The sequence below is a fragment of the Rhinatrema bivittatum genome, chromosome 1 (assembly GCF_901001135.1).
Source record: "Rhinatrema bivittatum chromosome 1, aRhiBiv1.1, whole genome shotgun sequence".
NCBI lineage: Eukaryota > Metazoa > Chordata > Amphibia > Gymnophiona > Rhinatrematidae > Rhinatrema > Rhinatrema bivittatum.
Window position 1 is genome coordinate 504,735,077 of NC_042615.1, and position 22,463 is coordinate 504,757,539.

The 22,463-nt window shown below is 51.6% G+C and overlaps 1 protein-coding gene across 2 annotated transcripts in view; it reads right to left on the reverse strand.

Moving 5' to 3' along the window:
* The window catches only part of GRIPAP1 (GRIP1 associated protein 1), a 364,281-nt gene that overhangs the window by 185,391 nt on the left and 156,427 nt on the right, over positions 1–22,463 (reverse strand). For both annotated transcript variants that reach the window (XM_029610458.1, XM_029610468.1), the window contains one exon: positions 5,760–5,855. In XM_029610458.1, coding sequence (XP_029466318.1) covers positions 5,760–5,855 — 96 coding nt within the window. The remainder of the gene's footprint in view (positions 1–5,759; positions 5,856–22,463) is intronic.

A 22,463-nucleotide genomic window follows, 5' to 3' on the forward strand; every position in this document is an offset into this window, starting at 1 on the left:
ACGTAGCCTGGGAACGCGTGGAATATGCCTTGAGACCCACTGGTGAAGACCTACCCTGCAACAGATACACAGAATTGATTGCCTCCTTCAACCAGCAGGCAATAGTTGTCTTGGACGCAGCATGACCCCGACGAGGTCCGCCCCAAAGCACAAACAGATGGTCTGATACCCTGAAGGCGTTAGTAACCTCCAGGTAGTGCAACAGTGTCCGAACATCCAACCTGCGCAAATCCTTATAGAACAGATCCATCCAAATCGGAAAACGAAGGCAATTCAACCGTCTGATTAAGATGAAACGCAGATACCACCTTAGGTAAAAAGGAGGGAACTGTACAAAGTGATACCCCCGTATCCGAAATTCGCAAAAAGGGCTCCCAACAAGACAGAGCTTGGAGCTCGGAAACCCGCCTTGCCGAGACGATTGCCACCAAGAATACCACCTTCAGTGTCAAATCCTTTAAGGTAGACTTGCGAATAGGCTCAAAGGGAGCGCCACACAAAGCCTTCAACACCAGAATCAGATTCCAGGAAGGACAAGGGCTATGTAACGGTGGACGTAAATGCTTAGCACCCCGAAGAAAACGAATCGCATCTGGATGCGACGACACACCTTGAACCTGACTACGCAATGATGCCAGAGCCGCCACCTGCACCCACAGGGAACTACATGATAGTCCCTTAGCCAAACCATCCTGGAGAAAGCGTAAGACTTCGGGCACGGAAGCGCGAGTGGGCATCACATCCCGATCAAGACACGACGTCTCAAATACCTTCCAGACGCGCACATAAGATAAGGACGTAGAAGCCTTGCGGGATCTTAAAAGGGTGGTTACGACCGCATCCGAATAGCCCCGAGACTTCAGCCTTCTCCTCTCAAAAGCCATGCCGCTAGACAGAAGCATTCGACCTGGTCGAAACAAACTGGTCCTTGATGAAGAAGATCCAGTACATACAGAAACCGGATGGGTTCCTCTAGCGCTAGGTTTTGGAGATCCGCAAACCAAGGACGACGCGGCCATTTGGGTGCGACTAGTATCACGGACATCGGATGCAACTCTATGCACCATAGCGTCCGACCGATGAGAGGCCACGGTGGGAATACATAAAGGAGCACATCCGTCAGCCAGGGCAACACCAATGCATCCACGCCTTCCGCTCCCATTTCCCGGCGCCGAGCAAAGAAGCGAGGAGCTTTGGCATTCTTGAACGTCGCCATCAGGTCCAGAGCCAGTGTCCCCCACCGGGCACAGATGAGTTGAAATGAGACGACCGCGAGTTCCCACTCTCCGGGATCCAGACGATTGCGACTGAGAAAGTCTGCCTGGACGTTCTCTACGCTGGTAATATGTGATGCCGCAATGCTGCTCAGGTGTCGTTCTGCCCACGCCATCAGCTGCTGGGCTTCGCATACCACTGGTTGGCTTCTGGTTCCGCCCTGACGATTGATGTAGGCCACCGTGGTCGCATTGTCCGACAGTATTCTGACAGACTTGCCTCGGACCAGCGGAAGAAATGCCTGAAGGGCCAGACTTACTGCCCTGGTCTCCAACCGACTGATGGACCAAGCCGCTTCCTGCGGAGACCAGATGCCCTGTACTGACTTTCGGAGACACACTACCCCCCACCCGTACAGGCTGGCATCCGTGGTGAGCACTGTCCAGGAGGGAACCACCAACGGGACTCCACGGCTCAAGTTGACTGGGCATAGCCACCAATCCATGCTGGACCGAGCCGACTGTGATAGAGGTAAAGGTAGATGAAATTGTTCCGACACCGGATTCCAGCAGGAAAGCAATGCTGACTGTAAGGGTCACATATGAGTGAAAGCCCAGGGAACCAATTCCAGCATGGAAGTCATTGACCCCACCATTTGGAGATAACCAAGCCCATGCCAATAGTCTGGGACTAACAACCGCCGAGCTTGGCACTGTAACTTGAGCATGCAGTCCTGTGTGAGGGACACCATTCCCCTCCGAGTGTCGAACAAAGCTCCCAAAAACTCCAGAGACTGAGAAGGCACCATGTGACTTTTGGCCGTATTGATCACCCAGCCGAGCTTTTGCAATAAGTCGATCACCCGGTGAACTGCTTCCTGACAGACGTTCCAACTTCGCCCGAATCAGCCAATCGTCCAGGTACGGGTGTACTAGGAACCCTTCCCTGCGAAGGTGCGCTGCTACCACCACCATAATCTTGGTGAACGTCCGAGGGGCAGTGGCCAGGCCGAACGGCAACGCCTGAAACTGGAAATGTTGACCCATCACGGCGAACCTGAGGTATTGTTTGTGCTCTGCGTGAATTCAGATATGAAGATACGCTTCTGTGAGATCCAGAGACGTGAGAAACACCCCTTGTCTCACCGAGGCGATGACCGACCGCAGAGTCTCCATACGAAAACGAGGGACTCTCAGACACTTGACGCTTTTGAGGTCGAGAATCGGATGAAAAGTTCCTTCCTTCTTTGGAACCACGAAATAAATGGAATACCGGCCTCGGCGGAGCTCATGCGGCGGAACCGGCACTATCGCGCCGAGATCCTGCAGACAATGTATCGTCTCCCGTACCGCCCGGCATTTCTCGGAAAACCCGCACCGCGACACCAGGAAACACTGGCGGGGCCGCTGTACAAAATCTAACGCGTAACCTTGACCTATCACCTCTAAGACCCACTGATCCGAGGTGATCCTGGTCCACTCCTCGTAAAACCATGCTAATCTGCCGCCGATCACTAGTACCGAGGAGTGGACTGGCTGCTCATAAATGGGAAGGCTTACCACTCTGCGCACTCATACCGGCCCCATGCCTTCCAAAAAGGCACCCGCGAAAGGACTGGGAGTACGACTGCTGCCGGTTGGCACTGTGCCGAAAGGAGGAGGCCGACCTCTGCGAATTGCGAGGCCTCCAACCGCCGCAAAAATGGAACCGCAACAACGGAGCCCCTCTAGACCGAGGTCTGTCCTCCGGCAAGCGATGTACCTTGTTCTCGTCTAGCGACTCAATCAAATCCTCCAGTTCCTTAACAAACAACAATTTGCCCTTAAACGGCAGAGAGCCCAACCGAGCTTTAGACGACACATCCGCCGCCCAATGGCGCAGCCACAACAAACGCCGCGCCGACACCGCCGAAACCATGGATCGTGCTGATGTGCGAAATAAGTCATAAAAAGCATCGGCAAGATAGGCAATCACCGCCTCTAAGCGGCCCGCCTGAAGTGCCTCTTCCTGCGAAAGATTCATTGGCCAACAACTGTTGAACCCACCGAAGCCCTGCGCGCAATGAGAAATTGCTGCAGATAGCTGCGTGAATTCCGAGCGCGGAGACTTCGAATATCTTCTTAAGCTGTATCTCCAGCTTGCGATCTTGCAAATCTTTGAGAGCCGTCCCTCCGGTCACCGGGATGGTGGTCTTCTTCGTGACTGCCGCCACCGCCGAATCTATCTATCTAGGTCCTCACCAAAAAGCAACTGGCCCTTGAAGGGAAGGGTTCCCAACTGCGCTTTGGAAGGAGTCCGCAGACCAATTTCTCAGCCAGAGGAGGCGCCTGGCCGAGACCACGAAGACCATTGCCTTAGCTTGCACTCGCAGAATATCGTACAGGGTGTCCGCCCCATACGTAATCGCTCCCTCCAAGCGATCCGCCTGCTCCGCCTCCTCTGCGGAGTAATTGTTGAACCCACCTGAGGCTTGCCCGCTGCATGAGACTGCCGCAGATTGTCGCCTGAACTCCCAAGGACAGGACCTCAAATGTGCATTTGAGATAAAATTCCAACTTGCAATCCGGGACATCCTTTAGAGCCGTAGCCCCAACCACCGAGATTGGTGGTGTGTTTGGTAACCGCCGTGACAGAGGGTTCTACCTTGGGCATCTTAAGTAGATTCAAGCAGTCCTCAGGAAGGGGGTAGAGCTTGTCCATAGCCCTCCCCACTCGGAGTCCCGCCTCAGGGGACTCCCATTCCCTAACGAGCATCAGCTTATGCATAGGGTGAAAAGGAAAAAGTATATGGAAGAGCCCTAAGTCTCGCCAGGACCGGGTCCATGTTGGCAGGCATTGCGGCCATAACCGTATCCGCCGGGGGCAACTCAATTCCCAGTTCCTGCAAAATGAAGGGAATGAGCGGCTCTTGTTCTTCCTTTTGAAATAAGCGTAACACCCGAGGATTGTCCCCCCTCAAGGTGGGGGGGAGGGGGGTAGGAAGCAGCAGGTCAACATTCGGATCTGGAATTGGGACCGGTGGCGGGACCCCCGGGACCAACCTAACCTAACCGAGCCCTGGCCCTCTGGCACCTTCGGAGGTTGCAGAGGAGAAACTCGCGGGTTTTTAGGGATGGATCTTCCTCCTGCTGTAAACTGGCTAAATAGGGCTTATGCATAAGCAGCACAAACTCTGCGGAGAAACAAGACTTAGACTTCCTGGAGAGGGGGGGGGGGGGGGTAGGGAAAGGTCAGGCACCCCCTCCTGGGCATGAGGGGGGGCTCAAATTCGGAGGAGAATCTAAAATATCAGGGCTCACCTTCCTCCTGCACATCAGATTCTGATTTGAGCCTGCTTCCAAGATGGCCACCGTTCCTGCGGTGGGAATGGCCTGGCCAAGTGGCGGGGGAACTCGCCCCCGGGTCGCTGCAGGCGAGGGGACAGATGAGGGACCCTCCCCACCCGGTTGGCACCCTGAACAGTGGCCTCCGTGGGAAAAACGTGTGGCAGACTCTCTACATGCTTTACAGGGGCTGGAACGGGGCATCAGAGCTGAAGGAAAAATAAAATTGCTAAAAAAGTAAAAACAGCTGAGCTGTGCAGGGCTGAAGTCGGTCAGCGGAGGCAGCGACTGAACTCTGCACGCTGCTGGAGCTGTCCACAGTTCTTAAAAAGTAACAAATACAAGTAACAAATGCAGCCCGGCTTGTACCTTTTTTTTTTTTTTTTTTTAAACTGCTCAGCTAAGCCAGGGGAAAAACACTCCCTGAGAGGGTACTGTTTTACAGTGTACAGCTAGATAATGGGGGAGGGACTGGACCACTAGTATCACCCCAGATGGTCACCGGGAAAAAGTGGCTTAGGATGGGCAAGCCCCCCCTAGGCTCCCAGCAGAACAGAAAGACCGCACTGTCTCTGTGAGGAAAAAAGGGGGAAAACTTTCAAAGTCTTTTTTTTTTTTTTTTTTAAACAAGAATTTAATACTTGCTTGATCCAGACCAAAAGTAAAGAAAATCCCCTCAGGAAAACTAAGGGAAGAAGAAGGGGAACCGTAGGTTCAGCTGCCTGCACCTGCTGGAGACTGATGAATACTGAAGGGGTGTAGGGTAGACTCTGTCCTGATATAGGATACCCTCACAGTTTTGGTCTGTCTCCACCTGCTGGACAGGAGGCTCAACCCATGGTCTGGCCTGATCCGGGTACGTACAGGGAAATGTGAACATTCTCCTTTCAGTAATTTGAAGGGAAAGGAAATGGAGGCTTTTAGCCATTGGTTGGTAGTGTGGCTGGCTGGTGAATAATCTTCATATATATGTATGTGTGTGTGTGTGTATATATTGAGGGGGGCGAAAACAACCAGTTCCACCAATGGCGGGGTGGGGGCAGAGGCTCAAATTGTTTGCTCAGACGTCCTGTCCAGTAAGGGAAACAGGAGTTGCACTGCGAGACAGGCTGTTCCCAGAACCTGTAAACCGACATAACATCTAGATACTGAGCCAGCTAACTAATGGGCCCCTGATATATGTAAGCACCTCCCACACGGCACGTTGACATTCTTACTCACCTGCTGGAGCCTAGCGATAGTATGCAGGGACTCTTCCTTCTCTTTCCCAGCCTCTCCCAGCTGCGTCTGCACTTCCACCACCTCCTGGTCTTTCCTCTGTGGGGTCCAAGCACAGTTATGGAAGGATTCAGCTGTCATTCTCTAGGTTTATGTAAAACACTGCCAGCAGGGCTGCAGGCCTGCGCACAAAAGCACAGATGCGGCGACAGCTGCTACTCTCACTGCTTTTTTTTTTTGGGTTTGTTTCAACATTCACTGCCTGAATGTCTTCGTTTATCAACCTGTTTAAGGCCTTTAAAATTATGCTCAAGACACTTATTCCAGCAGGCCTTTGATTAATTAAGCAACATTTTTCGTTTTATAGTTTTATATTGTTTTAATTTGCCTTACATTTTGATTGATTTGTCTTATTGTATTTTTTTTCCTTTTATCTATTTTATAATTATTTTTAAACTATGTGTCGCCTAGGGTTTTGGTGTAGGTGACTAATAAAACGCTAACAAACTGATATCTGGATATCAGTAGTTACACAAAGCCCTACTACTTATTCTAAATGCTAATATTTAAATTCGGTGCACTATTGTTGTGTGCACCCATTAAAACTTAACAGTTTGGTTTAAAGTGGTATTGTTCAGTTTAAGTTATTGCTGCACATTATTTTCTTGTTGCTGTACCATAGATCAGTCCAGACTCCTGGGTTTTGCCTCCCTGCCAACAGATGGAGACAGAGAAAGTTTTGCTGACCCTGCCACTTAACCTCTTGTGCCACCTGCAGCTACTCAGTATTGAATCGTAGCAAAGCTTAAGAACCAAACTCCCCAAACAAAAATCTGTTAACTTCAATTCTTCTTCTTGCAGTATATACAACTAGAAAAAAAAAACAAACAAGACTGAGCGGATGACTCCTCATCCTCCACAGATCGGGTGGGTTTTGGACTGATCTGTGGTACTACAGGAACAAAAATTAGCAGGTAAGAACCAATTTTCCTTTCCCTATACGTATCCAGATCAGTCCAGACTCCTGGGATGTACCAAAACTCCTTACACGGGGTGGGACCTGGAGAGTCCCTCTCACAAAACACTCTCGCTGAAGAATGGATGACCTGTATCACTCTCAACAAAAGGTATACAACAACTTCCAAGTATACCTTGCAAATCTCCTGTGGAGAAACTAACTGGGCTTCTGCCCACAAAGCAGCTTGAGAGCGCACTGAATGAGCACGCAACCCCTCCGGAACCGGTCGACCCTTGCACATGTAAGCCAATCCAATACCTTCCTTCAGCCATCGCGCAATCGTAGCCTTTGAAGCCTGAAGACCTCTCCTCGGACCACCCCAGAGGACAAAAAGATGGTCCGACCTTCGAAAATCATTAGTTGCCCTCAGTTACCACAACACCACCCTGCGAATATCCAACAACCTAAGCTCCTTCGAGTGAGGAGCCGAAGCATCCACCTCTGGAAAGGCTGGTAGCTCCACCATCTGATTCACGTGAAAAGTGAAAAGGACCTTTGGTAAAAAGGAAGGCATCATCTACAGGGACACCCTCGAGTCAGAAATCCTTCAAAACAGATCACAGCAAGACAAGGCCTGTAACTCGAAAATTCTCCTAGCTGAACAAATGGCCACCAAACTGCCTTAAGCATCAAATCTTTAACAGAAGGACAAATTCTTCACACACCGCAAAAATCACATGATATTGGGATGAGCTGACATAGCAGCACTGTCAAGCTTGCCCCAAAGGGAACCTAAGGCAGCCACCTGAACCTTAGCACCAAACCTTTAACTAAACCCTCCTGCAAGAAGGACAAGATGTCCACCACAGTTGCTTCCAGAGGACACACACCAAGAGCATCACACCAGGTCTCAAAAACATTTCAGACCCTAGTCACCGCATCTCAAAAAAGATATAGTTGTGATGGAGAAGGTACAGAGAAGGGCAACCAAAATGATAAAGGGGGTGGAACAATTCCCCTATGAGGAAAGGCTGAAGAGGTTAGGGCTGTTCAGCCTGGAGAAGAGACGGCTGAGGGGGGATATGATAGAGGTCTTGAACGAGTAGATGTGAATCGGTTATTTACACACTTGGATAATAGAAGGACCAGGGGGCACTCCATGAAGTTAGCAGGTAGCACATTTAAGACTATTCAGAGAAAATTCTCTCACTCAATGCACAATTAAGCTCTGGAATTTGTTGCCAGAGGATGTGATTAGTACAGTTAGTGCAGCTGGGTTCAAAAAAGGTTTGGATAAGTTCTTGGAGGAGAAGTCCATTAACTGCTATTAATCAAGTTGACTTAGGGAATGGCCTCTGCTATTACTGGCATCAGTAGCATGGGATCTTCTTGGTGGTTGGGTACTTGCGACCTGGTTTGGCCTCTGTTGGAAACAGGATGATGGGCTTGATGGATCCTTGGTCTGACCCAGCATGGCAACTTATGTTCTTATGACATACAAGAGAGAAGTAGGCTTTCTGCTAGCCTACAAGTGTGTCATCACCACCGCCTCAGGTAGCCCTTGCACCTTGAATGCCTCCTTTCAAAACCCAGGCCGCTAGACAAAAGCAAACGGCCTGGTCTGAAAATATGGGCCCTTGGTGCAGAAGACCTGAAATGTGACCAAATTGAATCAGCCCATCCATGGCTAGATTGACCAGTTCAGTGAACCTCGGACATTCTGGAGCCACCAAAACCACCTCGCCTTGATCTCTCTCTCTATCCGACAGAAGACCCTCCCCACCAGAGGCCAAGGAAAAAACACAAAGCAGTACTCCTCAAGGCCAGGGAAGCACCAGAGCATCCACGCCCTCGAACTCTTCTCTGACTGAAAAACAGAAACGCTTTGGCATTCTGATGAGTCACCATCAGATAGACATGAGGATCCCCCCATCTTTCCCGAATGAGCTGCATTACTACCTCAGACAGCTCCCATTTTCTGGGATCCAACATTTTGCGACTCAGAAAATCTGCTGCACAATTTCTACGCCTGCTATGTGCGAGGCCTATATGTGCTCCAGATGTTGTTCTGCCCATTGGATTAACTCCTGAGCCTCCTGGGCCACCACTCGACTCTTGGTCCCACCCTGATGATTGATATAAGCTACTGCCATGGCTCTGTCAGAAAACCCGCAGCGACTGACCACAAACCAAAGGTAGAAACACCCATAGAGCCAACCGCACCACACTGGTCTCCAAGTGATTGATCGACCAGGACGAGTTGACTGTTCCTGAGACCTTGAATGGATTGGTGCTGACAAACAGCACCCTAACCAGAAAGACTGGCATCCATAGAAAGCACTATTTATTTATTTAGCATTTTTTTTATATACCGAAGTAGAGCAGAGTAGCCTTCACTCCGGTTTACAATTATAACAACCTGTTACATTAAACGTTTTACAACATTTACATTAAACAATCTGAAAACTGTCATAACAAATTAATATAAACAGGCAAGATATACCAAAGGATAGGTACACTACCCAATTGGGAACCTCCAACAGCACTCCATGGAGTAAACTGGAGTCCAGCAGCCACCACGACAGACTCTCGAGTTGTGCCCTCGAGAGACAGCAAAAGAAAAAACTCCTCTGAGTGTGGATCCCAGATCACCAAAACAGCCCCCTGCAAAGGTCTCATATGTGCAAACACGCATGAGACCAGTTCTAGGGTAGAGGCCACTGAATCCAGAACCTGCAAATAAATCACATACCCTGGGAACCGGGAAGGACAGCAAATGCTGAATCCGCCTCTGCAGCTGCTGGGCGCACTCCTCCGTCAAGAACACCTTGCCCTGTTTCATGCCAAACTGAGCACCTAAATACTCGAGGGACTAAAAAGGGACCAAGTGACTTTTTGCCAGGTTTACTACCCAACCAAGCGATCCGAGCAACTGGACCACTTTCTGCACTGACTGACAACAGAGAGCCTTGGACCTTGCCCTGATCAGCCAGTGATCTAGATAAGGATGTTCCAAAAAACCTTCCCGACAAAACACGGCTGCCACCACTACCATCACCTTGGTGAAAGTGTGAGGTGCCGTTGCCAAGTCGAAGGGAAGAGCCTGAAACTGAAAATGTTGACAGAGAACCATGAATCACAAAAATCTCTGATGCTCCCGGCGAATGGGGATATGCAAATAGGCCTCTGTTAGATCCAACGAGGCCAGAAACTCACCCACACAATAATGGATTTTAGGGATTCCATGTGAAACCATGGGACCCCTCAGGGCCACATTCACCTTCTCTAAATCAAGAATTAGCCGGAAAATGCTCTCTTTCTTTGGGAAGATGAAGTAAATGCAATACCTTCTCATCCGTTGCTCGCCCGAGGTACAGGAACCACTGCCCCTAACTGCTGTAGTCTGTGTAGTGTTTCCTGCACCGCGAGCTGCTTACCAACCCGCATGGGGAAACCAGGAACAAATCTCAAACTGGCTTTGCAAACTAACGCGTAACTGTCCCATATCCTGCGTGTCCTTGGTCCACGTCCCGTAAAAACGCATCAACCGACCCCCCTATAGAAGGAACGAAAGAGTAGACCAGCCTTGCCTCATTGGGAAGATCCCGGAAAGATCTTCTGCCCCCAAGAAAGAACTGACTCCAGCACTGTCCCGGAGCGAATCCTGCTTTTGCAGCCCCAAAAAACCCCTGGCTGGACGGGACAGGAAAATTAGGTTCTTACCTTTGCTAATTTTCATTCCAGTAGTACCATGGATCAGTCCAGACAGCTGGGTTATGCCTCCCCTCCAGCAGATGGAGTCAGAGAGAAAACTGAAAGCACCCCCTAGATATACTGGTGTGCCTCCTGCGGTCCTTCAGTATATGTGATATCAAAGCAGAAGCACTACACACAAAGTCCTTCCACAAAAAATTTTTTTTTTTTTTTTTTTTTAAACAGTGACCAGATCAAGTAGCCACGTCCTTGAAACAGGTAAAAAAACCAGAAACAACAAACAGGACACCACAAGTGTACAACAAGAACGCTATAAAATAGCAACCGGCCCCATGACACTGAGGCGACCGACACAAGACAGAAAACTGCAATGAAAACGACAGACTACGAGCGGACTCCCAGAAGCACCAAGGGCGGGCGTCTGGACTGATCCATGGTACTACTGGAATGAAAATTAGCAAAGGTAAGAACCTAATTTTCCTTTCCCAGTACGTACCAGGATCAGTCCAGACAGCTGGGATGTACCCGAGCCGCCTTAACTGGGGTGGGACCCTGAGAGTCCCGCTCGAATCACACTGCTCCCAAAGGACTCTGCAGGAGGTCCCCGGACATCCAGGCGATAATGCCTGGAAAAAGTATGCCAAGATTTCCATGTGGCCGCCCTGCATATCTCTTGGCACGAAACCAAGTGATTCTCTGCCCATGAAGTCGCTTGAGAACGCAGAGAATGAGCCTTAAGTCCAGCGGGAACAGGCTTACCACAGCCAACATACGTGGACGCAATAGCACTTTTCAACCAGCGTGCAATCGTAGCTTTGGACGCTTGAAGACCCTTCCTGGGTCCACTCCACAACACGAAAAGGTGATCTGACTTTCTAAAGTCATTCGTAACCTCCAAATAGCGTAAGAGAATCCGACGGACATCCAAACGCCTCAAGTCCCGACCCTGAGCAGACTGTAGGTCCTCGTCCGAAAAGGAAGGTAATTCCACCGTTTGGTTGACATGAAACGTGGAAACCACCTTAGGTAGGAAGGAAGGAACAGTTCGTAGGGAAACTCCGGACGCCGAAATGCGCAAAAACGGTTCCCTGCAAGAGAGAGCCTGAAGCTCCGACACCCGACGAGCCGAGGAAATGGCGACAAGGAAAACAGTCTTAAGGGTGAGATCCTTCAAAGAAGCCGCCTTAAGAGGTTCAAACGGAGCCACACACAAACCGCGGAGTACCAAGTTCAAGTTCCAAGACGGACAGGGAAGCCTGACGGGAGGACGCAAGTTTCTAACCCCTCGCAAAAAACGAGCCACATCTGGATGACTCGCAAGGGAAGAACCTTCGACCTTACCCCTCAAGCAGCCCAAAGCCGCCACCTGAACTCGAAGCGAATTATACGCCAACCCCTTCTTCAATCCATCCTGTAAGAACATAAGGATATCCGCCACTGACGAACGTCTGGCCGACGTACCTGCCGTGTCACACCAATCATGGAAAACCTTCCAAACCCTCGCGTAGGCGAGAGTAGTGGAAGATCGACGCGCCCGAAGGAGAGTAGACACCACCGCGTCCGAATAACCTCTCTTCTTCAACCGCTTCCTCTCAAAAGCCAAGCCGCCAGACAAAAACGATCCGCCAGATCGAAAAATACTGGACCCTGCCGAAGGAGATTGGGAAGATGACCGAGACGCAGTGGGCCGTCGACTGCCAAGTTGACCAGATCCGCGAACCACGGGCGCCGCGGCCATTCCGGAGCCACGAGAATCACCGGACCGTGATGGGACTCTATGCGCCTTAGCACTTTCCCCACCAGCGGCCACGGAGGGAACACATAAAGAAGAATGTGACGAGGCCACGGAAGGGCTAGCGCGTCCACCCCTTCTGACGCGTGCTCCCTTCTCCGACTGAAGAAGCGGGCCGCCTTTGCATTTTGACGAGTCGCCATGAGGTCTAAGCGCGGAGTCCCCCAACGCCGCGCGATGAGAGCCATCGCTTCCAACGAGATCTCCCATTCGCCTGGATCTAGGTGCTGCCGGCTGAGATAATCCGCTTGAACGTTGTCCACGCCGGCAATGTGGGTGGCCGCGAGACGCTCTATGTGCCTTTCCGCCCAGGACATCAACAGCGCCGCCTCGGACGCTACTGCTTGGCTTTTCGTGCCGCCTTGTCGATTTATGTACGCCACTGTGGTCGCATTGTCCGACAGAACTCTTACTGCTCGTCCGCGTACCAGCGGAAGGAGACAACGCAAGGCCAGGCGGACCGCTCTGGTCTCCAAGCGGTTTATGGACCAAGTCGCCTGGAGTGCTGACCAGGTGCCCTGGACTGCACGGGACTGGCAGACCGCACCCCAGCCCGACAGGCTGGCATCCGTCGTCACCACCAACCAAAACGGGGGTTCGAGGTCCACCCCCTGTAGGAGACTGGCCGGAATCAACCACCAAGAGAGACTGGAGCGAGCCAGCTCCGGCAAAGGCAACTCCATCCCGTACTCCTCCGAGCGGGGATCCCAGCGAGATAGAAGCGCTCTTTGTAATGGACGCATATGCGCAAAAGCCCATTGTACCATTTCCATAGTAGACACCATATGACCAATGACTTGTAAATAATCCCAGACCGTGGGAATCTCGAGCTCTAACAGGCGCCGTACCTGAGTCATGAGATTGAGCATGCGTTGTTGCGGAAGAAAAACCTTGCCCCTCAAGGTGTCGAACCGAGCTCCCAGGAACTCCAGCTGTTGGGTTGGTTCGAGCTTGCTCTTCGCGAAGTTGACTACCCAACCCAACCTCTGCAGCTGGCGCACCACTAAGGAGACCGCCCGGGTGCATGCCTCGTGCGACTTCGCTCGAATGAGCCAATCGTCGAGATAGGGGTGTACCAGGACGCCTTGCCGGCGGAGGGAAGCCGCTACCACCACGAGAACTTTGGTGAACACTCTCGGCGCGGTGGCCAACCCGAAGGGGAGGGCGCAAAACTGGTAGTGGTCCCCCATCACCATGAACCTCAAGTACCTTTGATGCCGTTCTCTTATGCCGATGTGCAGATAGGCCTCTGTCAGATCCAAAGAAGCCAAGAATTCTCCCTTGTGGACGGCCGCAATAACAGACCGGAGGGTCTCCATCCGGAAGCGGGGCACTCGCAACGCCTTGTTTACTCCCTTGAGATCCAGAATGGGTCGGAAGGTGCCCTCCTTCTTGGGCACCAGGAAGTATATGGCATACCGACCCGTCCTGAGCTGGTCCCCGGGAACCGGAACCACCGCCCCCAGAGCCTGTAGATGGGCGACCGTTTGAGCTATAGCTACCTGCTTTTCTACGGGCCCGCACGGCGAAACCAGGAAGAGATCCCGGAGGGGACGTACAAAATCCAACTCGTAGCCGTACCGAACCACGTCGAGGACCCATTGATCCGAAGTAATTGCGGCCCACTCCTCCCAGAACCGGGACAACCGACCTCCGATAACGGGCACGGAGGAGTGGGCCCGCGCACCTTCATTGCGCGGGCTTAATGGCAGGAAAGCCTTGGGAAGAGCCTCCACGTAGAGGCCTCCTGCCACGAAAGGAAGAAGAAGACCAGGCCTGGGATCTCGTCGCCGGCTGCCGTTGGGAGAAGGAACCTCCTCTTCCCCCACGGAAACGCCTTTGTCCACGAAAGCGAGCCCTGGCGTTACCAAACGCCCGAGGTTGCCGAGGCTTATCCTCCGGCAGCTTGTAAACCTTGTTGTCACCCAGATCCTTAATGAGCTGGTCCAGCTCGTCGCCGAACAGCAACTTGCCCTTAAAGGGAAAGGAACCTAACCTCGCCTTGGAGGTGGCATCCGCCGACCAACGACGGAGCCACAGCAACCTCCTGGCTGAGACTGCCGAGGACATAATACGAGCCGATGTGCGCAACAAGTCATACAAGGCATCCGCTGTATAAGCGACCGCCGCTTCAACACAATTCGCCTGTTCAGCCTCACCCGGAGGTAGCTCCTGCATGGTCAGCAGCTGCTGAACCCAGCGGAGGTTGGCCCTCTGTACAAGGCTGCTGCAAGCCGCCGCTCGGACCCCCAGTGCCGCCACATCAAAAATACGCTTTAATAAGACCTCAAGCTTGCGGTCTTGGAGGTCCTTCAGCGCTATACCCCCCGTCACGGGGATAGTCGTATGCTTGACCACAGCCGTGACAGCCGAATCTACCGCGGGTGTCTTCAACAGTTCCAGAGAATCCTTAGGTAAGGGATATAGCTTTTCCATGGCTCGATTCACGCGCAGGGAAGCCTCTGGCAGTTCCCATTCTTTCGAGACAATCTGCAGCACCTTGTGATGAAAGGGAAAAGTCTGAGGGGGGGCCCGAAGCCCCGCCATCGCGATATCCCCCGTGGACGAGTCCGCCTCTTGAGGCGGCGTCGTTAATTCCAGCTCCTGCAGCACGTGGAGAATAAGGGCACTTAACTCCTCCTTGGCAAACAAACGGAGCACCTGAGGGTCATCCCCCTCTACGGACCCCTGCTCGTCCGTTGTTAACAAATCCGGAGCCCCCGGGGACTCTGGAGCGGCCCCTGTATCGCTCAGGCCCTCAGCTCCCCCCCCCCGCGGGCGGGGAGCCGGAACCCCGGCCGACCCCACCCCCGGTGGACTCCCCTGAGGTAGGGGAGACTTTTTGGGCACCTTCGGGGGAGGGGGCACCTCCAGCTCGCAGCCGGACTCAGCCTGTAAAAATGCCTTGTGCATTAAAAGCACAAACTCCGCCGAAAAAGGCACTGACCTTTTAACACCTTTCTTCGGGGCATCCGCTGAGGGGGGGCCTCGAGGCGACCCCACATCGGGCGGAGAGCGCGAGCTGCGGGCGTCCGGCGAGGGGGGAGGGGAGTTCTCCCCCTCCGAAGCTGAAAAATCCTCCTGCCGCGTGGCCAAGATGGCCGCCGCACTCCTCCCCGAGGGAGGAGGGGCCGCAGACCGGCTGCCTGAGGCGCTGCTTTGCCGCGACGCAGAGGGGCGAGGAGAGCGGCTGCGGGCAGCGCTCGGCCCCCCCGAGGGTCCCTCGCCCCCGGGAAGACATCGAGGGCAGAGACCCTCGCGGGAGAGTCGCGCCCCCGCCTCCCCACATGTCTGGCAATCCGAGGATCGCGGCATCCTAGGAGAGAGCCCTGAAGCGACGGCGAAAAATGGCGCCAAAAATAAAAAAAACCAACCCTGGTGAGCTAACTCGCGCCGGGTGGACTAGCCACCCCCTCCGGGGTCCGAAAAGGGCACGGGCAGGCGTTTGGTTCGGGGTTAAGCAGGGGAGCTCACTGCCTGTCCCCAACAGGGCTTAAGTGACTCTTCAGACTGAATTTTTTTTTTTTTTTTTTTATTTTAACCCCCTTCAGGGCCAAATCCCTGGTATGGGGGGGGAGGGTGACCGGCCCACCGGTAAACTCTCCCCCAGCCCTACGGACACTCTATCCCGGGAAGAAGAGGAGGGTATGACCCTCCGAGCCTGCCCCACACTTAACCACTAAACTCGCAGCGCAAGACAATTTACAAAGACAAACAGGCAGACAGAGGACAGAAAAGACGAACCAATTGATCTTGTCCCTTGTCTCTTTTTTTTTTTTTTTTTTTTTTTTACAGTACCAAGAACACTGACCAGACCAGAACCGCAGGTTATGCCTCTCAATCTGCTGGAGTCAGAGAATATACTGAAGGACCGCAGGAGGCACACCAGTATATCTAGGGGGTGCTTTCAGTTTTCTCTCTGACTCCATCTGCTGGAGGGGAGGCATAACCCAGCTGTCTGGACTGATCCTGGTACGTACTGGGAACTCCTGATATCTCGAAAATGAGACCTCGCCTGAAAGAACTGTTTCCCCTTAGGTTTGTCCTCAGGCAACCTATGCACCTTATTCTCTCCTAAACTTTATCAGCTGCTCCAAATCCTCACCAAACAAGAGCTTACCCTTAAAAGGCAAGGGCCCCAGCTGGGACATGGAGAACACATTACGCAACCACAGCAACCTCCAGGCGGAAACAGTGGACCCTATAACCCGCGAAAACATTCTAAGTCATATAAGGCAACCGCCCCATATGCCACCGCTGTCTCTATATGCTCTGCCCTACTGCCATCAGCTCTCGAGCTTGACTGAGGATCCCAAACTGCTGAACCCAGGCCCTCTGCATAAAACTTGTACAAATAGCAGCCTGAAGACCTAACGCTGACAACCTGAAAGATCCTCTTCAAAAGGACCTCTAACTTACAATCCTGAAGATCTTTTAACGCTGCAGATCCCATAACTGGAATAGTAGTTTTCTTAGTAACCACAGAGACCACCACATCCACCTTAGGCAGCGCTAAGAGCTCCAACATCTGTTCAGGCAAGGGATAGAGTCTCGACATAGCCCTCCCCACCTTCAAACTGGCCTCGGGAGCATCCCACTCCCTCTCCACCAGCTTCCTTCACTGACTTGTGATAAGGAAAAGCACTTGGCAGACCCCTCAAACCATCAAGAACTGGATCAGCACCCTCCAGATCTGAATCTTCCAGCAGTACCTTAAGATCCAGGTCCTGAAGCACCTGTGGAATCAGCAGGCCTAATTCCTCCTTACAGAACAGACATACCATCTTTTGATTGTCTCCCTCAGAAACTGGAATATCATCCATATCCATAGCCTGGTCAGGCCCCTCCTGGACCAAGGTCTGCAGGCAAATCCTGCCCAAGAAGGATCCCCGCCCCTACTAGGGAATCATCGGAATCCTCCCCCTCTGGAGCATCCAGAAAGCATCCATCCAAGCCTCGAGCAGACACCGGTTCTCTCAGGCACCTCCCTGACCGACCATCACAATTGCGAGTGGGTAGATGTGTATGCTTACCGGCCAAATAGGCCTCATGCAGTAAAAGCATAAAAATCAGCTGAGGCTGTGCAGAGCCAGGACTGGGCTCCTCAATCCCCATGGAGTCAAAATGATCCTCCTGGGGCCAGCACAGACCCAGAGGGGGTCCCCCTCCCCGCGCAGGAACAGCCAAAAAAGAATTTAAAATGGCTGCCCCACGCTGAGGGGAAAAGGATCATCTCCTTGCCACACCAGTAGTCGGGCCTCCAAATGCAGCAGGGAAGACTAGCGTTTCACCCTGCCACAAACCTCCAAAGGCTCCTCCTCCACCATGGCGCACAAGGAACACAAGCCCTGCATATTTACATGGGTGAACCACGCAGGCCGACCCGCGCCTTATCTCTGACCACAGTCCTGAAATAAAAAAACCTTTAACAGTAACCTGTACAGAGGAGGAGAATCACTTTTTTTTTTTTAATTAAAAACTTTATGAACAAGCAACCCTGGAAAAAAGAGCCAGGGAAGCCTACAGCTTCAAAAGGGGAATTGGTCCCACAGCCTGCAGCCGCAAAGTGGCCTTGTAAAGAGGAGGGATCTGGACCACCAGATTTAACCCCAAGGGCGCCCACAAGCCTACTAAAAGCGCACTAACCCCCCACCAAACAGGGAAGGACCCACCAGGATCCAAAACCCCCTTGGGAGGAAGGCTCAAAAGAAAGGAAAATTGATTTTACCTGCTAATTTTTGTTCCTATAGTAACAGATCAGTCCAGACTCCTGGGTTTTGCCTCCCCTCCAGCAGATGGCGACAGAGAAAGTTTCGTGGACACTAGCATATAACCTGGTGTGCCACCTACAGTTACTGTACCTAAGCCAAGATACCACTGAACAAACATCCCCACATAACATGTCTCCCTGAACCAGCAGTAGGATGTGGCTCTAACGTTACCAGCCGAAAAAAAACAAACGAAACCTGTGCCATTCTACAGTCTATTTACTACAGATCGAGCAGACTCTCCTCCTCACCCCAAATGGGCAGGACTCTGGACTGATCTGTGGTACTACAGGAACGAAAATTTTCCATTCCCTGTACATACCCAGATCAGTCCAGACTCCCGGGATGTACCAAAGCTTCCCTAAACAAGGTGGGTCCACGAGAGTTCCGCTCAAAGCACACTTTCACCAACTCATGGCCTCTGGAGCCTGGACATCCAAATGATAATGTCTGGCGAAAGTGTGTAAAGACTTCCAAGTAGCTGTCCTACAAATCTCTTGTGGTGACACTTGCTGACATTCGGCCCAGAATATTGCATGCGATCGAGTAAAGTGAACCCAGACATGATATTTTACTGAATTGACAAAAATCACTTAGATACAAAAAAAAAAATACGTCAAACATATCGCTTCTTTCAGCTACAATGCTACGGAGGACTTTGGAGCCTTATGTCCCTTCTTTGCGCCACTCCATAGCACAAAAAGATGATCAGACAGACAAAAACTATTAGTGATCTTAGGATACCGCAGCAACGTCTGTATCACATCCAAAAACCTCAACTCTCCTGCCTGAGCTACCTTTGCATCCAAAGGTCGGAAAAACCAGCAGTTCCACAGACTGTTTCAAATTAATAGACTGTTTCAGATAACAAAAAAAAATGATACCACCTTTGGAAGAAAGGAAGGAACCATACGCAAAGAGACCCCATCACCCGTAATCCGAACAAAAGGAACCCTGCATGATAGAGCCTATAGCTCTGAAATCCTCAGAGAAACAAATTGGCACCAAGAAAACTACCTTTAAAGTAAGATCCTTCATAGTTGCTCTTCGGATCGGTTCAAACTGAGCAGAGCCCACTCCCCTGAGAACCAAGTTAAGATTCCAGGGAGGATACAATTTCCACACCGGAGGCTGTAAATGCTTCGACCCTGGAGAAAAAAAACAAAAAACGCACCACATCTGGGATGTGCAGCCAAGGCCACTCCCTGGCCCTTGCCTCTGGCAGCCCAATACCACCATCGGGACTCAGAGTTAAAGGCCAAACCCTTCACCAAACCCTCTTGCAAAAGGTTAAAATGTGCACGACCGATGCTTGAACAGGATCAACCCCCTGCTGTATGCACCATGCCTCAAAGTCTCTTCACACCCTCACATAGGCCAGGGATGCTGAGGTCTTCCTAGCTTGCAACAGAGTGAAGATAACATCCACAGGATATCCTTTGGCCCTTAGACACGGCCTCTCAAAAACCAAGCCGCAAGACAGAAGCGAGCTGTCTGATCTGAAGATATGGGATCTAGACACAAAAGGTCGGGTAGATGAGCGAAATGCAGTGGCCCTACCACAGCGAGACTGATCAAATCTGCAAACTAGAGCCGCAGAGATCAGTCTGGGGCCACTAGAAAATCTCTCCCGGATGAATCTCTATTCACCTGAGAACTTTGCCCACCAGCAGACACAGTGGAAAAATGTACAGAACCACCTCCAACGGCCATGGGAGTACTAAGGCGTCAACTCCTTATGCTCCGCCTTCTTCTGTGACTGAAGAAGCGCACAGCTTTGGCATTGTCCTGAATTGCCATCAAATCTAGGCAGGGGATGCCACACTTACAAAGAATAAATTGCATCGCTTCGTCTAACAACTCCCACTCCTCGGGATCCAGCTGATGACGACTTAGAAAGTCTGCTTGATCATTGTCTATCCCGGCTACGTGAGAGGTCGCTAACTCCTCCAGATTGTGTTCCACCCAGCAAATTAATTCCTGGGTCTCCTGAGCCATTGGCTGACTCTTGGTACACCCTGTAGGTTGATGTAAGCTACCGTAGTCGCATTGTTCGCTAAAAATTCTCACTTGCCGTACTTGTACCAGAGGAAGAAAGGCACTGAATGCGAGGCAAACTGCCCTCGCCTCGAAACGACTGATAGACCACGACGCTTCCTCTGGCAACCACCTGCCCTGCACCGACCAATCCTGACACACAGCCGCCTATCCAGAAAGGCTGTCATCAATTGTGACTATCTGCCAGTTCGGAACTTCCAAGGGTACACTCCGACCCAAGTGGTCTTGACCAAGCCGAATTGACCTGGCTTACTCTGTAAGAGGCAATGGCAGAGGAAACTGTTCTGATAACTGGTCCCACTAGGAAATCCATGCACTCTGCAATGATCTCATATGAGCAAATGCCAATGGATCCAATTCCCATGTGGAAGCAATGGAACCGAGAACCTGCAAGTAACCCCACACCTTGGAAACCGCCTTCTCTAACAAGCTGCGGACCTGCATCTGCAGCTTGTCGACTGGATACATGGTGAGAAAAACACTCCCAGGAACTCCAGCTCCTGAGAAAAGTCTAGCTGACTCTTTGACAGATTCACAATCCATCCAGGGACCGTAATCGCTGCAGTACCACTGCCACCACCCGTCTGCACAGAACCTCTAATTTTGACCAGATAAGCCAATCATCCAGGTAAGGGTGAACTAAGATGCCCTCCTTCCTGAGAGCAGCCGCCACCACAACCATCACTTTAGTAAAGGTTCTTGGGGCAGCCGTCAACCCAAAGGGTAGGATGCAAAATTGGAAATGTGTACAGAGAATCATGAACCTAAAAAACCTTTGATGATCTGGCCGGATTGCTATGTGCAAGTAAGCTTTTGTTAACTCCAGAGATGCCAAAAACTGTGCCTTACGCTACCTTCCCATTCCCCAATTCCTCACGGGCACAGGAACGATGGCTCCTAGCAGCTGTAGACGGTTGATGGCTTCCCAAACTACCTGCCTTTTGTTTGTGTATGCGCAAGGAGACACCATGGATGAAACTTTTAGCGGGCAAGCAAACTTTAAAGCATAGCCGTGTTTTAACACTTTAGAACCCCCTGGTTCGACGTACTCTTGGCCCACTACTCGAAGAAGGGAGTCAACCGACCCCCTATAACTGGCACTGAGTAGTGGACCTGCCTCACCTCATTGGGTGGACTTGGATCTGGATTGCTCAGTGACCGGAACCCTCATTGGACAGTTTTCTGCCTCGAAAGGACTGGTTACCAGGACTGCTGCCTCACAGCACCTTGCCTCTGGGCCTCTTAGGACGATAGTGCCGAAACCACTGATTCACCCCAAAGTGAGAACGCATGGAAAAGGACCCTTTGCCGCTCTTCAGCTTGTCCTCCGGCAAACTATGACCTTTGTTCTCGCCCAGGAATTTCACAAGGTCCTCCAAGTCCTTGCCAAAAGGCATTTTCCTGTTAAAAGGCAAAGCTCCTAGCTGCTATTAGACCAAACGTCTACCGACCAGTTCCACAACCAAAGGAGCCACCTGGCCAAGACTGCCATCATAGTCCAGGAGGTGGTTCTGGTGAGGTCATATAATGCATCTGTCCCATAGGCCATCACAGCTTCCAGCCGCTCAGCCTGCTTGGCCTCTGACGCTGACCACGCCTTATTAAACTAACTGTTGAACCCAGCGTAGACCAGCCCGAAACCTAAAACTGCTGCTCACCACAGCCTGAATGCCCAGAGCAGACACTTCAAATATCTTTTTGAGATGGACTTCCAACTTCCTGTCTTGCATATTCTTCAGCACAGTCAAACTAGCCTTAGGAATAGTTGTCTTGTTCGTAATGGCCAACACTGAAGCATCCACCTTTGGTAGCTGCAACAACTCCCTGTTCTCTGATAAAGGATGCAGCTTGACCATAGCCCTGTTAACTTTTGGACTGGTGTCCGGAGTCTCCCATTCCCAGAACATAAGATTCTTTACAGACTCATGGATCCACCATTTCTTGATCAGAATCTTCTTGCGGCTCCTTGATCCCCAATTCCTTGAGAACATATGGAATTAAGGGCCACAACTCCTCTCTGTGGAAAATACAAACTACCTTGGGATCATCCCCCACAGTTGGGGTTTGATCTTACCCTCATCCTGACGGTCCGGAGAAGAGTCCAGCGCTAGGGGATCCCCCACCAGAGGTTCTCCGACATCCTACTCTCGAGGGCTCGCTTGTGTCCTCTGAATGTTTAAGCTGACTCAGGACTCGCCAAACCCTGATGGCCCCACTAGCCCGTGCCAATCTGGGCCATTAAGGATACAGTCCTGCAACCTCTCGAACATGGGAAAACAGCGTCCCGCTGCCTTCCTAGCCAGATATGCCTTGTGAAGTAAAAACACAAAGTCTGAAGAAAAAATACTGGCTGGATGATCAGGGACCTCCCCAAGGAGGTCCTCATCCTTCCCAGACAGAGGGGTTCCCAAGCCCCC